At 43.5% G+C, this 26663-nt stretch overlaps 1 protein-coding gene across 1 annotated transcript in view; it reads left to right on the forward strand.

Moving 5' to 3' along the window:
- Positions 1–24358, forward strand: part of LOC120064970 (ubiquinol-cytochrome-c reductase complex assembly factor 1) — a 35413-nt gene extending 11055 nt beyond the window's left edge. The window contains exons 6-9 of the mRNA XM_039015586.1: positions 950–1058; positions 12308–12385; positions 12689–12802; positions 23656–24358. Of these exons, the coding sequence (XP_038871514.1) occupies positions 950–1058; positions 12308–12385; positions 12689–12802; positions 23656–23790 (436 nt within the window). The 3' untranslated portion in view covers positions 23791–24358. The remainder of the gene's footprint in view (positions 1–949; positions 1059–12307; positions 12386–12688; positions 12803–23655) is intronic.
- The last annotated feature ends 2305 nt before the right edge of the window (positions 24359–26663 follow it).

Consider the following 26663-nt stretch of genomic DNA (forward strand, 5'->3'; position numbering starts at 1 on the left):
TGATGCCACCACCATGCTTCACTATAGGGATGGCGCCAGGTTTCCTCCAGACTTGGCGCTTGGCATTCAGGCCAAAGAGTTCAATCTTGGTTTCATCAAACCAGAGAATCTTGTTTCTCATGGTCTGAGTCCTATAGGTGCCTTTTGGTAGGCTGTCATGTGCCTTCCATCTGGCCACTCTACCATAAAGGCCTGATTGGTGGAGTGCTGCAGAGATGGCTGTCCTTCTAGAAGGTTCTCCCATCTCCACAGAGGAACTCTGGAGCTCTGTCAGAGTGACCATCAGGTTCTTGGTCACCTCCCTGACCCTTCTCTCCCGATTGCTTAGTATGGCTGGGCGGCCAGCTCTAGGAAGAGTCTTTGTGGTTCCAAACTTCTTGCATTTAAGAATGATGGAGGTCACTGTGTTCTTGGGGACCTTCAATGCTGCAGAAATGTTTTGGTACCCTTCCCCAGATCTGTGCCTCGACACAATCCTGTCTCAGTCAATTCCTTAGATCTCAAGGCTTGGTTTTTGCTCTGACATGCACTGTCAACTGTGGGACCTTATATAGACAGGTGTGCATTTCCAAATAATGTCCAATCAATTGAATATACCACAGGTGGACTCCGATCAATTTGTCAAAAACATCTCAAGGATGGTTAATGGAAACCGGATGCACCTGAGCTCAATTTCGAGTCTCATAGCAAAGTGTCTGAATACTTATGTAAATAAGGTATTAATGTATTTATTTTTTTGGCTAGAATTTTCAAAAAAACTGTCTTCGCTTTGTCATTATGTGGTATTGTTTGTAGATTGAGGAATATAATTGATTTAATAAATTGTGGAGAAGGGGTCTGAATACTTTCCGAATACACTGTATAGTGTATCAAGTTGGGTATTGGCCCTTTAGGGTAAGAGGCTGTCCGTCCCTGTCTGATAAGGTGTTAACTCTGTTCTCCCCTGTAGGATTTGTCTGGTGAGGATTAGGCAAGAAGGCCGTGAGGGGAAGTACATGTGCCGCTACATCGTCCACTCAATGTGGGAGGACGTGGAGCAGAGGAGCAAGATCATGGGGGTAAGTACCTCAAACTTCAACCTCGTGTCTTTTCCAGTCTAAAACCTGGGACCACATCTGTCAAGCATCTGGAAGTAGTAGTGCTGGTCTAGGATTCGGTTCCCTCTGCCCATGTAATCTTTTTCATAATGACTTAAAAGGCAAAACTGATCCTATGATCAGACAGCTAATAATGGCTCAACTTAACATTCTGATAGGATGGATGGAGTTTCTACCATTGTGCTTTCTCAATACCCATCCAGTAATTTCAGGTCAAGGTTACATGACGTTTTTAGTAGCAGAGAAAGAAATCGGGATTCATTGCATACTGGACATCGCCATTGAATCAGTGTGCCCAAAAGGTACCACTGGGAAGGACAGAGAGGGAAACTTCTGCGTATTGCTTTTAATATGTGCATCATGCATCTTGTAGAATACACTGACATCTGTTGCAATCACAAAGCATCCTGTATTATCTATAGGCAGATACAGGGAACTGCCAAAATAATGGGAACACTTGAGTAAATTAGGGATGCAAAGTCAATTAAAAGCAGGTGCTTCCACGCAGGTTGTGGTTCCTGAGGTAATTAACTTCCCATCATGCCCAGGTTCAAGTATAAAAATGCTGGGCAGGCCAAAACAATTTTGGCTACCATGGCTATACCCCCATAGGATGACAATGCCCCCTTCCACAGGGGCACGAGTGGTCACTGAATGGTTTGATGAGCATGAAAACAATATGCCATGGCCTTCTGTCACCAGATCTCAACCCAATTATTGAACACTTATGAGTTTCTGTAGTGGCCCCTGAATGGTGTTGCTTTCCTCCAATAGAGTTCCAGACACTTGTAGAATCTACATTTCGTTCGGAAAGTATTCAGACCCCTTGACTTTTTCCACTTTTTGTTACTTTACAGCCTTATTAAAATAAAAAATAAAAATTCCCTCATCAATTTAATCAATCTAGACACTACCCCATAATGACAAAGTTAAAAACAGATTTTTAGACATTTTTGCAGAGTTATTACAAGTAGAAACCTGAGATCACATTTAGATAAGTATTCGGATCTTTTACTTAGTTGAAGCACCTTTGGCAGCGATTATAGCTTCGAGTCTTCTTGGGTATGATGCTACATGCTTGGCACACCTGTATTTGGGGGAGTCTCTCCCATTCTTCTCTGCAGATCTTCTCAAGCGCTGTTGGGTAGGGAGCGTAGCTACACAGCTATTCTCAGGTCTCGAGGTGTACGTTCAAGTCCGGGCTTTGGCTGGGCCACTGAAGGACATTGAGACTTGTCCAGAAGCCACTCCTGCGTTGTCTTGGCTGTGCGCTTAGGGTCGTTGTCCTGTTGGAAGGTGAACCTTCACCCCAGTCTGAGGTCCTGAGTGCTCTGGAGCAGGTTTTCATCGAGGATCTCTCTGTACTTTGCTCCGTTTATCTTTCCCTCGATCCTGACTAGTCTCCCAGTCCCTGTCGCTGAAAAACATCCCACAGCATGATGCTGCCACCACCATGCTTCAACGTAGGAGTGGTGCCAGGTTTCCTCTAGATGTGACGCTTGGCATTCAGGCTGAAGAGTTTAATCTTGGTTTCATCAGACCAGAGAATCTTGTTTCTCATAGTCAGAGTCCTTTAGGTGCCTTTTGGCAAAATCCAAGTGGGCTATCGTGCCGTTTACTGAGGAGCGACTTCCGTCTGGCCACTCTACCATGAAGGCCTGATTTGGTGGAGTGCTGCAGAGATGGTTGTCCTTCTGGAAGATTCTCCCGTCTCCACAGAGGAACTCTGCAGCTCTGTCAGAGTGACCATCGGGTTATTGGGCACCTCCCTGATCAGGGCCGTTTTCTCTCGATTGATCAGTTTGGCTGGGTGGTTCCAAACTTCTTCCATTTAAGGATGATGGAGGCCACTGTGTTCTTGGGGACCTTCAATGCTGCAGAATTGTTTTGGTGTATTTCCCCAGATCTGTGCCTTGACACAATCCTGTCTCGGAGCTCTACGGATAATTCCTTCGTCCTCAAGGCTTGGTTTTTGCACTGTCATGCACTGTGGGACCTTACACAGACGGGTGTGTGCCTTTCTAAATCATGTCCAGTCAATTGAATTTCACCACAGGTTCACTTCAATAAAGTTGTAGAAACATCTCAAGGATGATCAATGGAAATCGGATGTACCTGAGCTCAATTTCGAGTCTCATAGCAAAGGGTCTGAATACTTATGTAAATAAGGTATTTCTGTTTGTTTTTTTACTGTTTTTGCCTTGTCATCCAATTGGTGAGATATTGTGTAGATTGATTAAATATTTTTCTTTCTTAATCTTAGAACAAGGCTGTAACGTAACAAAATGTGGAAAAAGTAAGTGTCTGAATACTTTCCAAATGCACTGTATGCCTAGGTGCATCAACTGTTCTGGCTCTATACCTTCCTCTTTCCACTGGTACAGCCACTTTCTTTCACTCTAAATGTCAAGCTTCTGCCTCTAACCCTAGGAAACTATTTTCCTCCCTCTCTGCGGATGACTTTGTGAACCACTTTGAAAAGGTTGAAATCTGCTTCTCATTCACTGCCTATTGAGTCCACTGGTCCCACTCACAGAGAAAGACTCTACGCCTTGACCTCTTTCTCCCCTCTCTCTCCAGATTAAATCCTGCAACTAGTGAGGTCCGGCCGCCCGAGAACCTGCCCGCTCGATCCCATTCCCTTTTCCAGATCATCTCTGGAGACCTCTCATTCCTTATCAACTCATTACTGGCTGCATCTCCTCAAGAATCTAACACTCGACACTTCTGAAGTCAAAACTACAGACCCACTGCTGAGTGGTTTAGCAGTCTGAAGCACCACTACAGACCTGGGTTCAATCCCGGCCGTGACCAGGAGACCCATGAAGCTGCGCACAATTTGCATGGCTCTCAACATTCGCCTTTCCGAGTCCGTAGGGGAGTTGCAGCAATTAGACAAGACTAACTACCAATTGGATATCACGAAATTTGGGAGAAAAAGGGGTAAAAGTACTGCAAAATAAACTACAGACTACTACACTACTTTTTTTCTTTCCAAAATACTAGGGTGTGCTGACTGTTACCAACTCTCTCCCTATCTCTCTCAGAATGATCTTCAACCTAGCCGGTCAGGCTTCAAGACGGGTCACTCAACCGAGACTGCTGTCCTTTGTGTCACGGAGGCACTCCGTACTGCCAAAGCTGACTCTCTCTTCTCTGTTCTCATCCTCCCAAGATGTATCCGCTGCCAATTAGATCCTTTTCTCCACCCTCTCAGGGCTGGGCGTCTCAAGCTTTGCACACTCTTGGATTGCATCCTACCTTGCAGGCTGCTCCTACCAGATGACGTGGATAGGATCTGTGTCTGCAGCATGTACCCTCACTACTGGTGTCCCTCTGGGCTCAGTTCTAGGCCCTCTTCTCTCTCTACACCAAGTCACCCGGCTCTGTCATGTCCTCACATGGTCTCCTGTCATTTGCTATGCGGATGACACTCAACTACTTTTCTACTTCCCCCCCCTTCTGACACCCAGGTGGCGACACGCATCTCTCCGTGCCTGCAGGTATCTCGGCCCACCACCTCAAGCTCAACCTCGACAAGACTGAGCTGCTCTTCCTCCCAGAGAAAGCCTGCCCTCTCCATGACCTCTCCATCATGGTGACTACTCCAGTGTCCACTTCCCAGAGTGCAAAGAACATTGGCGTGACCTTGGACAACATCCTGCTGTTCTCTGCAAACATCAAAGCAGTGACTTGCTCCTGAAGGTTCATGCTCTACAACAGCTCCTATCGCACATAGGAAGTGGTGCAGGTCCTAATCCAGGCATTTGTCATCTCCTGCCTGGACTACTGCAACTTGCTGTTGGCTGGGCTCCCCAGTTGTGTCATCAAACCCCTGCAACTTACCCAAAACGCCGCAGCCCGACTGGTGTTCAACCTTCCCAAGTTCTCCCATGTCACCCCGCTCCTGCGCATACTCCACTGGCTTCCAGTTGAAGCTTGCATCCACTACAACACCATGGTACTTGCCTAAGGAGCAGCGAGAGGAACTTCCCCTCCCTACCTTCAGGCTATGCTCAAACCCTACACTCCAACCCGAGTACTCTGTTCTGTAATTTCTGGTCTCTCTTACAGGAGGGCAGCTCCTACTCAGCCCAATCAAAGCCCCAATGGTGGAACCAGCTTCCCCCTGAAGCTAGGACGGCAGAGTCCCTGCAAATCGTCAGAAAACATCTAAACCCCCCCCCCCAGGACTGACTTTATTGATAGCTAATTTAAAGCCAGCAGCATGCCACCCTGCATCCCACTGCTGGCTTGCTTCTCAAGCTAAGCAGGGTTGGTCCTGGTCAGTCCCTGGATGGGAGACCAGATGCTGCTGGAAGTGGTGTTGGAGGGACAGTAGGAGGCACCCTTTTCCTCTGGTCCTAAAACATATCCCAATGCCCCAGGGCAGTGATTGGGGACATTGCCCTGTGTGGGTGCTGTCTTTCGGATGGGACGTTAAACGGGTGTCCTGACTCTCTGTGGTCACTAAAGATCTCATGGCACTTATCGTAGGGGTGTTAATCCCGGTGTCCTGGCTAAATTCCCAATCTGGCCTTCATACCATCTTGGCTAATCATCCCCAGTTTACAATTAGCGTTTTCATCCCCCCTCTCCCCTGTAACTATTCCCCAGGTTGTTGCTGTAAATGTGTTCTTAGTCAACTTACCTGGTAAAATAAGGCTTAAATAAAATTATTTGAGGAAAAATGTACATACTATCTTAAGATGAATGCTCTGGATAAGATGGTCTGCTAAATTACTAAAATGTAATGTGGTGGCCCAATGCCATATTTAAGCACTTTGTGTTTCCTTTATTTTGGCAGTTACCTGTATATGTCAAATGCTATTCGGTCCTGATGTTGCAGCCCCAGGTAGTGTCGCTATTAACATTACCGAAGCAGGGGCTTGAATAGTGTTTGAAGGGCTTTTTAAAGTTTCCGCTGTCATGATAAACTGTGAGAACAGTCAGTGCCTCACTCTGCCCCCCACCCCAAACTTTAAACGTGACTGTCATTCCTCATCTCTGAACCCTTTGTGTCTCAAGACCCAGAAAAAACACAGAAGAATTCTCATTTCATACCTGATTTACATGTATCTATCTGAACTTGTTTAAAATGCAATAGATGATCTTATGGGATAGATTACTTCTGTATAGCCTACTTTTGTTGCATAACCCCTGAACCAGTTCTCTTGAACCAGACCAGCTTTGGCTGTCAGTCATGTCAACATGTACAGAGTTGGATGCTGGCCAACATTTTCACCAGCTATATGCACAGTAGGAAAGTCAAATGTCCTGTCTCCCACCGTCTATTCGTTGTAAGGAATGATTTGCCTGGTTATCAAGTCAAGATTCCCCCTTTGAGCTTTAAGTAATACTTTTCTATAACTTTCATGTTGATGGCTTCAAAATTGATTTATGGTTAACTTGTAATAGAGAAAGATGTCTGACAAATGAATACCTTCCTTGTAAAACAAATGTCAATGTCTCCATTGTCAAAGGCCATGCCCTCGTATATCTTTTACTGCGCTCGCACTAACGTCTGAGGCCGCCGCGATCTTTGCCCATTTTCATGATTTACTTGCCCATCCAGACAGCTTTTCCATGCGGTAACACCGCTCCTTCCGTGCGGACTGTAAATCAAGAAGGAAAGGTTTCAGCATTGGATTTTACAAGAAAATCCTCACATTTTCAGGTGTCTGTTTAGGGAAAATGTATTCGGTCATTATCAGTATTATTTAGCCCAAATGAGGCGGGCGAGCTGCTGCCAGCTATTTGGAGTAATCCTCTGAGTGGGCCAGCTTTTACAGGGCCCTGAATAATCACCACGACGTACTGTAACCTCCACTATTAAATAGTTGGAATCAGCTGATAGAGCCATCTCGAAACATGAACCATCTTTGTGTGTCCTGTGTATAGGCCTACAATATTGTACATTGTAGTTCCATACCACGCCAGGAACACCTGAAGTCAAAGGTCGCTGCTCTCCATGCTCCGGTCACCCAAACATGCCTCGTTAAAGCCTGTTTTCCATGGAGAATTTGGGCATCCGTTGGCGTGACCTCATTCTCGACGGTGGCAGGGGAATGAGAACCCGAGCTGTAAAGATTGATAATGACTGCAGTAGCGGGGCCCTCGCTGTAAGCTCAGTCGTATACCTTCTCCCGAAGCTTAACCACTCCTGTGCCCTGGCAGCTCAAGCCCCACTTGGCACTGCCTCAACCTGGCCTCATTTTCCTGCTCCTCCACCCAACTGGCCTGAGGGCACCACCGGGGCAAGCCCATGTAACTCCAGAGGAGAGGGTTACTAAAATGAAGGGACCCCTTGTTCCCCACAGTGTTAACGTGGCACTGAGCAGATGGCTCTGCGAGTGCATATTCTGTCTTTACCTGGACAGTGGAGCTACAGACCAGTACAAGGCTGACATACACAGGCTGTTTCATTAAATAGTACCCGCAAAACACCAGACTCAATGTCAACAGTGAAGAGGCGACTCCAGGATGCTGGCCTTCTAGGCAGGGTTCCTCTGTCCAGTGTCCTTTTGCCCATCTTTTATTTTTATTGGCCAATCTAAGAGATGGCTTTTTCTTTGCAACTCTGCCTAGAAGGCCAGCATCCCGGAGTCGTCTCTTCACTGTTGACATTGAGACTGGTGTTTTGCGGGTACTATTTAATGAAGCTGCCAGTTGAGGACTTGTGAGGCGTCTGGTTCTCAAACTAGACATTCTAATGTACTTGTCATCTTGCTCAGTAGTGGGCCGGGGCCTCCCACTCTTTCTATTCTGTTTAGTGCTCATTTGCACTGTTCTGTGAAGGGAGTAGTACACAGCGTTGTATGAGATCTTCAGTTTCTTGCCAATTTCTCGCATGGAATAGCCTTCATTTCTCAGAACAAGAATAGACTGACGAGTTTCAGAAGAAAGTTATCGGTTTCTGGCCATTTTGAGTCGGTAATCGAACCCACAAATGCTGATGCTCCAGATACTCAACTAGTCTAAAGAAGGCCGGTTTTATTGCTTCTTTAATGAGGACAACAGTTTTCAGCTGTGCTAACATAATTGTAAAAGAGTTTTCTAATGAACAATTAGCCTTTAAAAATGATAAACTTGGATTAGCTAACACAACGTGCCATTGAAACACGAGTGATGGTTGCTGATAATGGGCCTCTGTACGCCTATGTAGCTATTTCATAAAAAATCTGCCGTTTCCAGCTACAATAGTCATTTACAACATTAACGAAGTCTGCGCTGTATTTCTGATCAATTTGATGTTATTTTAATGGACAAATGTCATTTTCTCTCAAAAACAAGGACATTTCTAAGTGACCCCAAACTTTTGAATGGGTGTGTGTGTGTTTAAGCTCCCGTCCCCGCTGGAGGCCTTATGGTAGGCCGTCAATGTAAATAAGAATTTGTTCTTAATTGACTTGCCTAGTTAAATAAAAAAAAATCTGCAAATATAGTAGCTTAAGTTTCAGATGAGGCATAAGGAAGGTCGTTGGTATATAAACTCGGCAAAAAAAGAAACGTCCCTTTTTCAGGACCCTGTCTTTCAAAGATAATTTGTAAAATTCCAAATAACTTCACATATCTTCATTGTAAAGGGTTTAAACACTGTTTCCCATGCTTGTTCAATGAACATGCACCTGTGGAACAGTCGTTAAGACACTAACAGCTTACAGACGGTAGGCAATTAAGGTCACAGTTTTGAAAACTTAGAACACTAAAGAGGCTTTCTACTGACTCCGAAAAACACCAAAAGAAAGATGCCCAGGGTCCCTGCTCATCTGTGAGAATGTGCCTTAGGCATGCTGCAAGGAGGCATGCGGACTGCAGATGTGGCCAGGGCAATAAATGACAATGTCCGTATTGTGAGACGCCTAAGACAGCGCTACAGGGAGACAGGACGGACAGCTGATCGTCCTCGCAATGGCAGACCACGTCTAACAACACCTGCACAGGATTGGTACATCTGAACATCACACCTGCGGGACAGGTACAGGATGGCAACAACAACTGCCCGAGTTACACCAGGAACGCACGATCCCTCTATCAGTGCTCAGACTGTCCGTGAGAGGCTGGACTGAGGGCTTGTAGGCCTGTTGTAAGGCAGGTCCTCACCAGACATCACCGGCAACAATGTCGCCTATGGGCACAAACCCACTGTCGCTGGACCAGACAGGACTGGCAAAAAGTGCTCTTCACTGACAAGTCGTGGTTTTGTCTCACCAGGGGGGATGATCGGAATCAAGTTTATCGTCGAAGGAATTAGCGTTACACCGAGGCCTGTACTCTGGAGCGGGATCGATTTAGAGGTGGAGGGTCCGTCATGGTCTGGGGCGGTGTGTCACAGCATCATCGGACTGAGCTTGTCATTGCAGGCAATCTCAACGCTGTGCGTTACAGGGAAGACATCCTCCTCCCTCGTGGTACCCTTCCTGCAGGCTCATCCTGACATGACCCTCTAGCATGACAATGCCACCACGCACAAAACAAGCAGTATGGCTGATTTTCCTGAAAGACAGGAATGTCCATGTTTGCCAGGGCCAGCAAAGAGCCTGGATCTCAATCCCATTGAGCACGTCTGGGACCTGTTGGATTGGAGGGTGAGGGCTAGGACCATTCCCCCCAGAAATGTCTGGGAACTTGCAGGTGCCTTGGTGGAAGAGTGGGGTAACATCTCACAGCAAGAACTGGCAAATCTGGTGCAGTCCATGAGGAGGAGATGCACTGCAGTACTTAATGCAGCTGGTGGCCACACCAGATACTGACTGACTTTTGATTTTGACCCCCCCCCTTTGTTCAGGGACACATTATACCATTTCTGTTAGTCAAATATCTGTGGAACTTGTTCAGTTTATGTATCAGTTGTTGAATCTTATGTTCATACAAATATTTATGAACAAGTTTGCTGAAAATAAACGCAGTTGACAGTGAGAGGCCGCTGCTCTGCAGTATTCCACAGTTTAAAGCATGAGGGGAAGGAAATGTGGAAGCCTTTAACCTCTAACGAGTCACAAACCCGGATCCGGGATCCCCCCCATCAAAAAAGCTGACTAGCATAGCCTAGCCTAACGCCACAGGGATATCATATAACATAATTTTCATGAAATCACAAGTCCAATACAGCAAATGAAAGATAAACATCTTGTGAATCCAGCCATCATTTCCGATTTTTAAAATGTTTTACAGCGAAAACACTATGTATTTCTATTAGCTAACCACAATAGCAAAAGACTCAACTATTTTCACAATTTTTCTACCGCATAGGTAGCTATCACAAAACCGACCAAATAGAGATATATATAATTAGTCACTAACCAAGAAACAACTTCATCAGATGACAGTCTTATAACATGTTATACAATAAATCTATGTTTTGTTTGAAAATGTGCATATTTGAGGTATAAATCATAGTTTTACATTGCAGCTACCATCAAAAATATCACCAAAGCAGCCAGAATAATTACAGAGAGCAACGTGAAATTCCTAAATACTCATCAAAACATTTATGAAAAATACATGGTGTACAGCAAATGAAAGATACACTGGTTCTTAATGCAACCGCTGTGTTAGATTTTTTTAAATAACTTTAGTACGACATACAGCTTGCGTTATTGCGAGACAGCGCCCGCTAAAAGGGCGGAGAATAGGACTAAACATTTCACACAAAAATACGAAATAACATCATAAATTGTAATTACTTTTTGCTGAGCTTCCATCAGAATCTTGTACAAGGAGTCCTTTGTCCAGAATAAATCGTTGTTTGGTTTTAGAATGTCCTTTTCTCCTGTCGAATTAGCAACCTTAGCTAGCCAAGTGGCGCGAAGATGTCCATCTTCACCTAACGCAGAGAACGGAAAACTCCAACTCCCGATAAACGATGAATAATCTGATAAAACTCGATTGAAAAAAACATACTTTACGATGATATTATCACATGTATCAAATAAAATCAGAGCCGGAGATATTAGCAGTGTATACCGAACGCTTTTCAGAAGGCAATCTGGGGTTCCTTCTTGCGCCTTCGAAGACAATGAAATTTCCAGACCTGTCCCTCCAAAAGCTCTTATTCGACCTCAGATCAAGCTAGACACCCCATTCCACCTCCCACTGCCTGTTGACATCTAGTGGAAGGCGTATGAAGTGCATGTATATCCATAGATTTCAGGCAATTGAATAGGAAGGCCCTGGAACAGAGCCTCGATTTCAGATTTTTCACTTCCTGTCAGGAAGTTTGCTGCAAAATGAGTTCTGTTTTACTCACAGATATAATTCAAACGGTTTTAGAAACTTGAGTGTTTTCTATCCAATAGTAATAATAATATGCATATTGTACGATCTAGAATAGAGTACGAGGCAGTTTAATTTGGGCACGATTTTTTTCAAAGTGGAAACAGCGCCCCCATATTGACAAGAAGTTAAACTGATTTTTAATAAATGAGATCACTTTTTTTTAAATGAATCCAAAAACACCAGAGATTGCAGCATGTATGTTACTGTGGAGAATTGCACAGAGCAGAGGTTAAGGGACTCATACTTGTCTTTTAGGCCTTGTTGTAATTGTTCTAAGTGGGAGTTCTACTCCTGTCCTATCACGCCTGCTACAAATTGACCTATTTTCAATGCGTGTCTCATCACACCTGAAATGTGAAATTGGGCGTGTCGAACCGGTAAAACTAGGTCCTCATCTATTGAGTTCTCAAACCGCTTCTAGGTTACCGTTTTTCAAGCTGCTGAGTTTGTATGGAAGATTCCTCGAGGCCACCTCTGATTTAATTCTTGTCACAGCTGTGTTTCTGTGTTTTACTCTCCTAGTCTTACAATGCATTCATTATCTAAACTCCCTGAGTGTTATTAGTGTCCTTGGTGTACCTAATACAGTACTGCATGTACGTATGAGTGCTGTATTTATGTAAGGATAGTTTACTCCACCTGCTGGACACACTCAGTGAGTGGCCACAAAGATCCCCTACTCTCAACCTAGTCCAGCACTATAAACTGGCTCCAACAGCTCAAGGAAAAGGTTTATTTATATTTCAGGAGGGGAAAGTGTGTGTGCGTGCGCTTGAAGTGGAAAATGTGACCAAATTTGAGGAACTCAAGCAAAGCAGTAGTATTGGGACTGTTTACCCAAAATAGTGTTAATACCAACTTGGGTCCTTGCTCTGCAGCTGGCTAACCCACATCCCTCCATCTTCCTTCCCTCCTGTCTCTCGCCCGTCTAGATTGATGCCATTCACCGGAAGGAAAGCATGAGGGCTATGACAGAGACTTTCTATGCTGCTATTTTTGGATATGATGAGGTAAGACCCCGCTTTGACCATTAGGGTTATCTTTGCCTCAGCTGTGGCAGATAGTATAAAACACAACACACACTGGAAATGATGACTGGGAATGGAAGGGCCCCAGAGACCAAGCCTGCTTGGAAACAGGTCAGCAGCTAGCATGTCGTGGTGCTGTTCTAGGCCTGACTGGCGGAACGGTCCTGCAGGACCCACTGTGTTCTGCCTGGTCCAGTCCTCAGTGTTATTTGACAATGCAGTGATGGAAGGTAATGAGCATGACGACAACCATGATTCACCTCCTCTGTGTTGTTGCATTTGAAGGGAATCCTTTCGGACGATGGGGTGCTGGCGGCCGCCCTGTGGAGGAACATGTTCAACCGCCAGTGCGAGGACCCCAGGCAGCTGGAGCTCATGGTGGAGTACGTCCGTAAACAGGTGAGAAAGGAAGACGAGCCTCCATATCACCACAAGATGGGATACGGGGACCCTAGTCCTCAGTGGTTCCCCAAATAAAGAAAACCAAAGAATCTGCCCCGACTTCAGGTTTGGAAAGACCTGAGGGACGTGGGGACCCCCAGACGTTTCACAATTTTGTTGTAGCCCTGAACTAGCTCACCTAATTTGCCTATTCAAGGGTTTGATGATTAGTTGACAAGTTAAATCAGGTGTGCTAGTTCTGGAACAGTTCAAATACATGGAACGGATGGGATTAGAAAAAGGAAATATTTGAAAAAGGCACTAGAGAGTCTAGTTTATATTAATTTGAGTTATTTAAATTGAATGTTTAAATAACAAAAAATAATGAAAACTAGGCTCTCCAAAGTGGCATTTGAAGACAGTTGTTCACAAAAAAAGATTTAACATTTCGTCATGTTAAAGCTGACACTGGCATGTTCCACACCTTATGCCAGGTTCGGCAATTTACCTGTCTGACATCAGCTCGCTTGTGCTGAGGTGGGAGGGATGTAAATATAGGTGTGTCCTTAAAAACATGTGCCAATATGCACAACTAAGGATATTTAAGACTGACCAAAAGCAGGTTTACGGGGAACGCGATTGGTTATGGCATTGATTTTGACAGCAGAGAGGCACACAGTAGGCCTTATGTAGGCTTACATCACCAATGTTTTATTAAAAGAAAAACTTTCAACAGATTCCCAATCTTTTTATTTACATTTGATATTATTTTGCACAGCTTCTGTGAAAGGTTTGGGCACATTTCATGAAACGTGTCAGTGACTGTAGGAAGCCTATTTAGGAACATCAAGTTATTTTAATTAAAGTCCAAAAATGCGTCTTCCACTTTCCTCTGTTGGACCTAACTGTCATATATCAGGAATTCTGTAACAAAATCACTACTGGCTATATCAACAGAGATTGTGGGCTATATATATTTATATATTTGGGAGCTGTAATGGTGAGCGGACATTCCCCCTTCAGCTCCTGTGAAAGGTTTGGATGTCCGTAAGACACTCCATAGTCTACATTGTCTTAGGCCTAATATTTTATGCCCACGGGCAGCAATTATTGTGCCTGTAACTGTATTTTGACACAGCCTATTTTAAAACAAGTTGTTTTATTAGAATTTACAGTAGGCTTATATCAGTGCAAAATTGTGAATGCTATGTTTCCATATTGAAGCCATGCAATGTTCAACATATTTAGCAAATATGGGATAGGCCTACATTTTATTTTGTTTCGGTAGGCTATTTAACAAACTAGGCTATAACGGACTAAGATTCTAATTGGAGTTGATGACGACGCAATCAGGGTTGGGTAGGTTACTTTCTAAATGTAATCCGTGACAGTTGCCATGAAAAAATATTGCGATACTGATATCTTCCCAGCCCTAGTTACTATACAAAAATATAAATGCAACATGTTGTCTCGGTCCTAAGTGTTGGTCCCATGTTTCATTAACTGAAATAAAAGATCCCAGAAATTTTCCATGCGCACAAAAAGCTTATTTCTGTCAGATTTTGGGCAGAAATTTGTTTATATCCCTGTTGGTGAGCATTTTTCCTTTGCCAATATTATCCATCCACCTGACAGGTGTGGCATAGAAGAAGCTGGTTAAACAGTGTGACCTTGTGTTGGGGACAAAAGGCCACTCTAAAATGTGCAGTTTTGTCACACAACATCATTCCACAGATGTCTCAAGTTGAGGGAGCATGCAATTGTTATACTGACTGCAGGAATGTCCACCAGGGCTGTTGCCAGATGATTTTATGTTCATTTCTCTACCACAAGTCACCTCCAACCTCATTTTAGAGAATTTGGAAGTCCGCCCAACTGGCCTCAACTGCAGATCATGTGTAACCACGCCAGCCCACCTCCATACCCGGCTTCTTCACCTGCGGGATGGTCTGAGATGAGCCACCTGGACAGCTGATAACTGTGGGTTTGCACAACCAAAGAATTACTGCTCAAACTGTCAGAGACCATCTCAGGGAACCTCATCTGCATGCTCATCGTCCTCACCTGAGTCTTGACCTGACTGCAGTTTGGCGTGGGAAAATTCTCACCTTGGATGGCCACTGGCATACTGGAGAAGTGTGCTCTTCATGGATGAATCCTGGTTTCAACTGTACCGGCAGATGGCAGACGCAGACAGCCATGGTGTCGTGTGTGCGAGCAGTTTGGTGTGCCCCGTGGTGGTAGGGTTATGGTATGGGCAGGCATAAGCTACAGACAATGAACACAATTGCAATTTAATCAATGGCAAATTGAATGCACAGATACCGTGTTGAGATCCTGAGGCTCATTGTCATGCCATTCATCCACCACCATCACCTCCTGTTTCAGCATGATAATGCACGGCCCAAGGATATGTACACAATTCCTGGAAGCTGAAAATGTCCCAGTTCTTCCGTCCCAGCTTCCAGGAATTGTATGCATTGATTATGTTTGGGATGCTCAGAATCGGCATGTACGACAGCGTGTTCCCGCCAGTACGAGAAACTTCGCCTGTTCAACTCTATGAGAAGGAGATGTATCGAGCTGCATGAGGAAAATGGTGGTCACACCCGACACTGACTTTTTTACAAAAAATGTAAAGGTGTCTGTGACCAACAGATGCATATCTGTTATTCCCAGTCATGTGAAATCCATAGATTAGGGCCTAATGAATTTATTTAAATTGTTGCATTTGTTTTTGTTCAGTGTCATTTAACTATTATAAGTAATGTCATTATCATTACTAGGCTTAGGGTACAGTGGTTCCTCCTTTTTAAAAGTTGTGAGTTTACGCCGCGGGACTTAGAGGTAATTTGTGGTTAGTACGGTAGTACCCTGCGTCACCACTTCATTGCTCCAGACCAGCGCAAGGGGGAGTTAGTAGGACCCAAAAGCATAATCGGTGCTCTAACAATGAATGGGCGACATAAACCTAAATAGAAACTGATAATTTTCTCGCTCATTTTACATTATTTGAAAACAAACAAAATAATCTCAAATATTTAAGGGGCATTGCACTAATAATGCCGCTGACTAGGGAAATGTTCCCGCTGTTCTGTTCTTTGTGTGTCTGCACGTTCAAACTAAAACAATGTAAGTAATAATGGCATCTTTATGCTTTCATTAATAAAATAATGATAAAAATACTTTCGAAATGCAGATGTTGATTTAGTTATGGATCCATAACGAATTACTATGGGAATAAATATCACTGAATTACAGAAATATCCTCCAATCTCTATGTAATTATTGCCGTAGTCACGTCATATTTTTAGATATACTGTATATAGGCAACTTGAGTCTCACTAGTGTTGAGTAATGTGCTGTTAAAAGTGGTGTAGGTGTTATTTATTTAAAGAGCATATTGAAGTTAGAAGCAACAGGATTTGAAGCAAAAGCCTACAACTATTTTAGCACTGTTTCGCGCTGCTCTGAGAACAGCATGGGGACTGGTCTAGATAACTCACTGTGATTTATATTTTCACTTCATCTCCATTTGAGTATTGGTTAGACTACAATTATACGTGCTCTTGGTGTAACCTTTATTTAACTAGGCAAGTCAGTTAAAAACAAATTCTAATTTACAAGCACAGCCTACTACTTCCTCCCCGTCGGGGAATTGAACATCGGTCTCCCGCGTGCCCTGCCCGCACGACATGGGGATTCTTTGGCTAAATAGCCCAGTGCTGTACTGCCGACTGTCACGTTGTACAGCGCCATATATTATTTATACATACACACACACACACTCAGCAAAAAAAGAAACGTCAACTGCGTTTATTTTCAGCAAACTTAACGTGTAAATATTTGTATGAACATGACAATACTCAACAACTGAGACATAAACTGAACAAGTTCCACAGACAATTGACTAATAGAAATAGAATAATGTGTCCCTGAACAAAGGGGGGTCAAAATCAAAAGTAAGTCAGTATCTGGTGTGGCCACCAACTGCATTAACTTTTACTGCCTCAGAAACCCGGATCCGGGATCACCCCCCACCCCCCCCACACTGATTAGCATCACTAGCATAGCGTCACATTTAAATAGTAGCATCTAAATATCATTAAATCACAAGTCCAAGACACCAAATGAAAGATACAGATCTTGTGAATAAAGTCACCATTTCAGATTTTTAAAATGTTTTACAGGGAAGACAAAATATGTAAATCTATTAGCTAACCATGTTAGCAAAAGACACCCTTTTTCTTTGTCCACCATTTTTTCTCAACACCAGTAGCTATCACCAATTCGGCTAAACTAAGATATTGATAGCCACTAACCAAGAAAAAACCTCATCAGATGACAGTCTGATAACATATTTATGGTATAGGATAGGTTTTGTTAGAAAAATGTGCATATTTCAGGTATAAATCATAGTTTGCCATTGCAGCCACCATCACAAATCTCACCAAAGCGACTAGAATTACTACAGAGAGCAACGTGTATGACCAATTTACTCATCATAAAACATTTCATAAAAATAGACAAAGCATAGCAATGGAAAGACACAGATCTTGTGATTTCAGACAATATTTCAGATTTTCTAAGCGTTTTACAGCGAAAACACAATAAATCGTTATATTAGCATACCACATATGCAAACGTCACCCCAGCATGAATTCAAGCCAAAGGGAGCGATATCGTTATCATCGCCAAAAGATATACATTTTTTCACTAACCTTTTCAGAATTCTTCCGATGACACTCCTGTAACATCATATTACAACATACATATATTGTTTGTTCGAAAATGTGCATATTTAGCCATAAAAAACCGTGGTTATACAATGAAAATAGTAGCAAATCAAGCCTCAACATGTCGGACGCCATCTTTCATAGTGATCTAGTTTAATCGAAAGCTAATCATATACTTGACTAAAAAATACAGGGTTGACAGGAATCGAAAGACAAATTAGTTCTTAATGCAATCGCTGATTTACATTTCTAAAATTATCCTTACTGTGCAATACAGGGTTCGCCAAGCGAAGGGATACAAAACAAAATGGCGCAATATGCGTTTAAAATATTTCGACAGAACAACGATTTATCATATTAAATATTTCTTACTTTGAGGTGATTTTCCATCAGATTCTTGGGCAATGTATCCTTTCTTGGGTCTAATCTTCTTTTGGTCGAAAGATGTCCTCTGTCCGTCGAAATGCCCACTAACGTTCGACCGGGACCCCGAAACGTGCCCAAAGCTTCAAAGAGCATCACATAGAAATTCCTCAAAATCGCACTAAACGGATATAAATTGCTATAAAACGGTTTAAATTAACTACGTTATGATGTTTCTAACTCCTATATCGAATTAAATTACAGACGGATACATTTCACGTTGATAACCGAGCCTTTGAAAATGGCATCCCGAGGTCCTCTTCTGCGTAATGGCCAGAGTCGAAAGGGGGGCTACCCTCACTCCTTGGCCTTTTATAACCTCTGAGAGCTACGCAGAAAGCCCATTCCACTTCTCATTGGTTACTGACATCCAGGGGAAGGCGGGTGCAGTTCATGTCGTTCCATAGGATATACACAGACCTTAAAAACTGATCTGAAACCAGAGCTTCGCTCTCAGACCTTCGCACTATCTGTCATGGATTTCGCTGTAGAAAGAGTTCTGGGTCACCCACAGACATAATTCCAACGTTTTATGAAACTAGAGAGTGTTTTCTATCCAATAGAATTTATAATATGCATATTGTACGAGCAAGAATTGAGCACGAGGCAGTTTAATTTGGCGACACCCAGAAAAAATAAATGCTAACTGCTCCCCCTATTGACAAAAGGTTATTAAGTACTGCAGTGCATCTCCTCCTCATGGACTGTACCAGATTTGCCAGTTCTTGCTGTGAGATGTTACCCCACTCTTCCACCAAGGCACCTGCAAGTTCCCGGACATTTCTGGGGGGAATGGTCCTAGCCCTCACCCTCCGATCCAACGGGTCCCAGGTGTGCTCAATGGGATTGAGATCTGGGCTCATCGCTGGCCATGGCAGAACATGGACATTCCTGTCTTTCAGGAAATCACGCACAGAATGAGCAGTATGGCTGGTGGCATTGTCATGCTGGAGGGTCATGTCAGGATGAGCCTACAGGAAGGGTACCACATGAGGGAGGAGGATGTCTTCCCTGTAATGCACAGCGTTGAGATTGCCTGCACTGACAACAAGCTCAGTCGGATGATGCTGTTACACACTGCCCCAGACCATGACGGACCCTCCACCTCTAAATCGATCTCACTCCAGAGTACAAGCCAAGTCTATATTATGGGAAGAACCGCTCAAATAAGCAAATAGAAACTATCATTACTTTTAGACATGGTCAGTCAATCTGGAAAAATGTCAAATGCAGTCACAAAAACTATCAAGCGATATGATGAAACTGGCTCTCATGAGGACTGCCACAGGAAAGGAAGACCCGGAGTCACGTCTGCTGCAGAGGATAAGTTCAGTTACCAGCCTCAAATTGCAGCCCAAATAAATGCTTCACAGAGTTCAAGTAAGCAAGACACATCTCAACATCAACTGTTCAGAGGAGATTGTGTGAATCAGGCCTTCATGGTCAAATTGCTGCAAAGACACCACTTGACCAAGAAGGAGAGTGATGGAGTGCTGCATCAAATGACCTGACCTCCACAATCACCCGACCTCAACCCAATTGAGATGGTTTGGGATGAGTTGGACCGCAGAGTGAAGGAAAATCAGCCAACAAGTACTCAGCATATGTGGGAACTCCTTCAAGACTGTTGGGAAAGCATTCCAGGTGAAGTTGGTTGAGAGAATGCCAAAAGTGTGCAATGCAAGGCAAACTGTGGCTACTTTGTATTCACGCACTTATCAAAAGAGCGCAGTCATCACTACTGCCTTTGATGCTTCATTTGTAAATTATGTCTGAGTGTTGGAGTGTGCCCCTGGCTACCTGTGAATAAAAAATCAGTGTTGCTTAAGGAATATGTAATTATTTCTAGCATTTACTTTTGATGCTTAAGTATATTTAAAACCCAATACTTTTACTCAAGTAGTATTTTACTGGGTGACTTTTACTTGTCATTTTCTCCACCACTGGTAAAATGCACAAAATGAAGTCTGTTGGGATTCAAGTCTTGTCAGGTGAGCTTTTGTCCTCACCTTTTGGTCTAACAAGCTCCTAAATGTTCTCTTTCAATTGCTACCATGGTCATACATAATGCTTTTTATAGTTATTCCGTTAGAAACATTTAAATTTGGCCATATCCATATAGGCCTATTTCTACGAGTGTAAAGGGTTAAAGGTGTCAGATTTACGGTCAAACTAAATCAAGCGTTTGACCGTTTCCTCGACCCAAGCCGGCATGGCAACAGTGAAACTGATGTTAGTACGAAAACATATGAAAGTGGCGTTGGGAACGTGTGACGGCCACTCCACTGGCACCCCCCTTGGTCCTGTAGTCCTGAGTTATTGGTGTGTACGTTGTCCAGGGCCTGACCCACTCCTGCCTGCTTGCATTAAAGGTGTCCTCGCATCACTGCACACAGAGACAGGGCCCTGCCCTAGGGCCATGCCACAGGATAGAGTTAGCTAGCCTACATTACAGGCACTGCCAGCAATTTATGAGACGAGGGGGGACTTTTCAAGAGGGGAAAAAAACAAAAGATACTGTTTCTCTGAGCTCGCAGGGATTTCAAGAGCGTAGTCGAGCTCTTGAAAGGTAGAGGAAATGAGAGACTGGGAGAAAAGGCAGTGCAAAGAAAACAGGTTTGTTAATCAAGTGGGCCAGAGCTGTTAAATCACAGGTGCAGCACATAAAACCTGGCCATGCCTGATGACACACTACAGGAGAGGTAATCTCAGGCCCTCGGCCCCTTCCCCAGTGATGAAGTCACGTACAGTGGTGGCTCGCTGCACTGGCATTGCCACTGCATCGTTACACACACTAGTTACTTTCATCAAATGCTCCTTCCATGAGCTCAAGCCACTTAATTAATTAAAGATGCAATATGTAACTTTTTGGGTGACCCTACCAAATTCACATTGAAATGTGAGTTATATACAGTGCATTTGGAAAGTATTCAGACCCCTTGACTTTTTCCAGATTTTGTTATGTTACAGCCTTATTCTAAAATGGATTGAATTGTTTATTTTCCCTCAGTCTACACACACTACCCCATAATGACAAAGCAAAAACATATATTTTTTTTAGGTCTCTCCAGAGATGTTCAATCAGGTTTAAATCTGGGCTCTGGCTGGGCTACTCAAGGACATTGAGGCTTGTCCCGAAGCCACTCCTGCGTGGTCTTGGCTGTGTGCTCAGGGTCGTTGTTCTGTTGGAAGGTGAACCTTCACCCCAGTCTGAGGTCCTGAGCGAACTGGAGCAGGTTTTCATCAAGGATCTCTCTCTACTTTGCTCTGTTCATCTTTCCCTCGATCCTGACTAGTTTCCCAGTCGCTGAAAAACATCCCCACAGCATGATGCTGCCACCATCATGCTTCATCGTAGGGATGGTGCCAGGTTTCCTCCAGACATGACGCTTGGCATTCAGGCAAAATAGTTCAATCTTGGTTTCATCAGACCAGAGAATCTTGTTTCTCATGGTCTGAGTCCTTAAGGTGTCTTTTGACAAACTCCAAGCGGGCTGTCATGTGCCTTTTACTGAGGAGTGGCTTTCGTCTGGCCACTTAACCATAAAGGCCTGATTTGGTGGAGTGCTGCAGAGATGGGAGACCCTTCCAAAAGGACAACCATCTCCACAGAGGAGCTCTGTCAGAGTGACCATCGGGTTCTTGGTCACTTCCCTGACCAAGGCCCTTCTACCCCGATTGCTCAGTTTGGTCGGGCGGCCAGCTCTTGAAAGAGTATTGGTGGTTCCAAACTTCTTCCGTTTAACAATGATGGAGGCCGCTGTGCTCTTGGGGACCTTCAATGCTGCAGAACATTTTTGGTACACTCCCCAGATCTGTGCCTCAACACAATCTTGTATTGGAGCTTTACAGACAATTCCTTCAACCTCATGGCTTGGTTTTTGCGCTAAAAGTAATTTAATTTGTTTTAGAATACGTCTAACGTAACAAAATGTGGAAAAAGGAAGGGGTCTGAATACTTTCCGAATGAACTGTCGATCTGTTATTCTCATTAAAGGCAAGTCTAAGAAGCGGTAGGTAAGTTCTGTGTGTGCGATTTCTATACTTCCCATTGAAGTTTTGTTTTTGCGTCTTTTACTTTAGTTTGATTACCAGCTGAAAATAAAATATTTCTGGTTGATGAAAAGGTATTTCATAGCGGTTTAGATGGTGGATGGGGGAGCTCTAGAAAGAGGCCAGTGATTCCGAGTTGGATGACCCTACAAATGTACTTTTCCCAGTCAGAGCTCGTTAATGGCACACTAATTACAGAAAATAGCTTACGGTTGTGAGTGACGAAATAAAAGCAGGGCATTCTACCTAAGAATTGTTGTACTTAGACTGTCTCGTTTGCCTTTAGTTATCCTAATTTGACTTTGGTGCAGGTCATGTTGTTCTTCACATTACCGTCTCTGGTAAACACACACTATATCAAATAAAATCCAAGTTTATTTCTCACATGCACAGCATACAGAAGGTGTAAACGGTTCAATGAAATGGTTACTTGCATAGTGGAGTCATTTTTTTTGACATATAGCTAGCTAGCTAAACAATTAGCCATAATACCAACTCATAACATTAGTACCATGCATGAATCTGTAGGTAGCTAAAGCTAACCAACTAGGTTCAATGTTAGCTAGCAATGCAAATGTATTTCTGAGATACAAATAATATTACTACACAGATCATACACAACATTAGCTAGCTAGCTAACAGTATGCTTTAACTGGCACTGAAAACAACTTTCTGAAAATGTAGCTTGCTAAACTCTTACCCGTATACATGGATGAACGCTTCTCCCTCTGTCATGGATGCCATAGTTGCCGTTAGTTTGAAGATGTAATCCGGAGACAGATGTTTTATACAACAGCCTTCTGACTCTTTTCAACTCCCTCGGTTAAACTTATTCTGTGACAACACGCCGTTTCTTCCCCATCACTGTCATCAGAAGACTCTACAATGTCTGGTTCAGTTAAAATGTCAGGGATTTCCTCATCTGATTCATTTGCAGTGTCCGAGAGAGTCAGCATGGCACGATTGTCCTACAGAAAGTAATCATCACAACCTTTTTCCCTCTGATTTTGACTTTGTCGATAACACGTAAAATTCAGTGCAGCAACATTGAGAGCAGTAGCAACACTTTTTTTTGCAGTTTATCTTTCTAAAGCTGTGGTAGAAAGATTATCGATACATACTGAGCAGCTCATGTTATAGACTGACGCGTTGGTACACCAATCTGAACTCCTCTCTCTCGGGCATGTCCAGCCCATCCATTATCTCAGCCAATCATGGCTAGCGGGAAGATTCTTGCCATTTTTCGTGGCTGAATCAACTAGGCTTGTAATTTTAACAATTGTATTCGTATTTACAGATGGCATACTAGTTTGTTATTAAGGCACATGAAAGTTCACATGTTCCAGAAGACATTTCTGCAAAACGCATTTTGATTTAAATAATAAAATGCCTCTCCTGTGAAGTAGTGACGTGCGACATACGCCTAGCTTAACGTGTCACAATATACAGCACTTGTTGAGTTTTTGTCCAAGACAAAATACTATGTTGAGAAAAATACTTGAGTAGGTTGCTTTGGTTTTGTCCACCATTTCAATGTTCCACAAACTATCATTGACTATTCAGTACATAATAAAAATATGAAGCATCAGTTTGCCTCTGTAATGATGTCCTTGTGCCAGTCTTAATGGTGCTTTCTTTATCTGTGCTTGTTCCACACAGATGCAGTTTATCGACGCTCTGGACGGGGAAGATCTCCTGCTGACTGGGGAGGTCAATTGGCGCCCCCTTCTGGAGGATAATGCACAGAGCATCCTGAAGGTCCCCACGCCCACCTACAACGACGCTGGGCTCTAAGACGCCCACCCCCATCACCCTGCTCCACCTCCTTCTCTACTCCTCTGTGGCCAGAAACACTGTACTCTAGGCAGGATAGCCATGCAGGGACTCTCACACCTGATCTACACAACATACACTCTCTCTCTCCCTTCACCCTTTCCCCACCCACCCTCCAAAACAATCCCCTAACCAGTGTCCCATCAACCAACTGACTGGCAGGGAATACCATCCACCGCCATTTCCTATAAGTTTTGAGAGTAAGAATATGCACGCTTGGAATGTTGCACTTCATTTAAAAAATTATACAGAAATCCTTTCTAGCTATCTATTTTTTCTGATGCCATAATATTTATAAGCGTTCTTCATAGCCTTTGCTGTTACATGCCCCGCTGTCTAAGTTTTTCTGGTGCAGCGGTTCCGTCTTCCAATGCTCTCAGAATGTTATGGGAAACATACATGTTGCCTGGCGAATCATCAATGTATAAAATGGGACTTTTGCCCTAACTGAAATAAGTCTCAAAGGAATCTTTTGTTTTTCTTTTTGTTTGTATGAATCCTCCTTCAAAATAAATCTGTAAACCAGTAATGAAGTGCCTGATGAGTATATAACAGGTGTGCTAGTTGATACGTGTTTGTCAGTTGCTCTCAGCCAATTGCTTTAGCTCTTTGACAGTGAATGGAGGCTTCTCCATGGAAACGGTGGTGTTGGGTTTCCCTCTGCCTGACAGATCACTGTCTCGTTGGTCCACAAGGGGCTCTGGGAGAGGGAAAAAGTCTACTGGGGCCTGTGTGTGTGAGAACAGGTCTAAAGGGTGTTTAAGAAAGGGAAGTTTTGTGCTCTGGCCTGGAGAAGAGACATAGATACAGACTCCTCTCAGGAATAAGTTGTCCAATTGCAAATTAATTACAGGCCCCACCATGAGGCACTTTTCTTTTTTGTTAAATTCATCTGAAAGAATTTGAAATGGTACATATTTTCTGGAGCTGTATGTTTCCTTTTTTACACCTTTTGGTTTGGAATTGGGTATGTGTGCGAGTGTCTGGTCTGGCCATCCGTGTGGCTGTTCAGTTGACTGTCTGTGACTGTGAGGGAGGGAGTGGGCCCTTTTAGGTCTCACCTCATGCATTTGTTTTAGGGCTTTTTTTCCCACAGGAGTTCTCTCATTCAGTGAAATCACCCCATCCATACAGTCTTTCACCTATGCTTCGAAACACTCATATTGGAGATGTATGTCACATTTCCCAGGAAAGTTTAGAAAACGCATCTTATGAAAGACAACAATCCAAAACTAGCGATGTGGGCATAAACATGCTATTGGTCATTTTATGATGCTTGGAAGTGATTGTAAACACTGATGGAGATCATCAGCAAGTCACCATTGTTCACTTAAGCCACAGGTCTATATAAAAAGGACTTTATATACGGTTGCTAGCGGTTAGTACTACATGGTCATATGATCCTGTTTGGTGTACCTTTCTAGGCCATGTCTATTTGCTCTGCGAGCAGCCAGGCGCTGACCTATGCTGCTAACACAGAGATCATGTGCAGGTTTACAGCACGGTGATTTTAGAGCAGTCATCAGGACAGCAGTAAAACTAACGCAGTCTTCCTGTGTTATATTATCCGTCAGGTGTGTCACCTGGTGTTTACTTACGACACCATGACCCACACAGCCTGCTCACATGACCAGGCAGGATTCAGTGTGCCACTTCTGTTGTGTTGTTACGTCTTCCAGTACTGTGACCCTTTTGGGTTCAGATCAGTCACCCCATTTCCTCTACTTGTTTGTGTTCAGATCGGTGCTTCACCTTTCTACAAAGATTTTTTTTGTGATCTGAATAGTGCTGCGGTAATCTTATCAAAGATGACCTTTGAGTTTTCTTGACCTTGTGATTCGACCAGGAAAAACTCAGGGCTCTATTCAACACCGCTATATTTCCAGTTTGGGTAAAAGTTGAGGGAAGCCTTAGTGAATATTCCCAGTGAATTGTTGGATGAGGCAGTTATTCTCCTGTTGTGAAACAAATGTGGTATTGCCCATAGTTGAAGTACAGTAGGCTCATCTATGTCTCAGCGATACACAGTGTAACGCCCAACCTTCCCCCAAACTATATTTAACAACCTATCCAAAATATTACATCTCAAACACTTTGAACAGGAAATGGCAAACTCAAGTCGGCTTAGTCAGTGTTCCCATGGTACTAAACTGTAAATGTCCCGAGGCCCAGACCAGAGAGTGACAAACAGCGTCTTGGAAAAGGTTGACGTTAAAGCTGTTGAGAGCAATGTTGTCAGGCTGCAATTTATTACCATGAGCTGGATGGAGGCCCTGGCACCGCACCAGGGAGTCAACTGGTTCAAACATTAACCTGTTTTTTTCCTATTTGTTTTCTTCATGAGAGTCCTGGAGGAGCACTCACCCTGCTGCTGTGTTAAGGGAGTGTTTAGTGCATGCCTATGGGTGGAGGAGGTTTGACGTCACAAACCCAGTGTTATCACGGCTAAGCTCGCTTCAAGTGATATGTATAATCTCTAGGTGTAAGCAGTACTGTCAGTAACTTGAATGCAGAAAATTGTTTCCTCCCTAAGGAGATAATGTGGTATGTTGATTTAGTTTAGTTCGGAAAACATTACGAGGGTTCTGGCCCACGTTGATTTCAGAGAAATTCTTTTAATTGGGATGTCATATAATCAATCAAAAATGACACTCCAAAGTGCTCAGTGAAAATCTGAGATGGCCCTTCCAATTTTAATTTACTTATGCTCTTAATTTTGCAGGGATAAACATCTGTATGGCCTTTCCATTGTATTAATGAAATGAGGTCATTTTAAGCATTTGTACTCTTAAATCTCTACCCGGTACAGCCAGAAGAGGACTGGCCACCCCTCG

This window comes from Salvelinus namaycush, chromosome 20 (assembly GCF_016432855.1).
Source record: "Salvelinus namaycush isolate Seneca chromosome 20, SaNama_1.0, whole genome shotgun sequence".
Classification (NCBI taxonomy): Eukaryota; Metazoa; Chordata; class Actinopteri; order Salmoniformes; family Salmonidae; genus Salvelinus; species Salvelinus namaycush.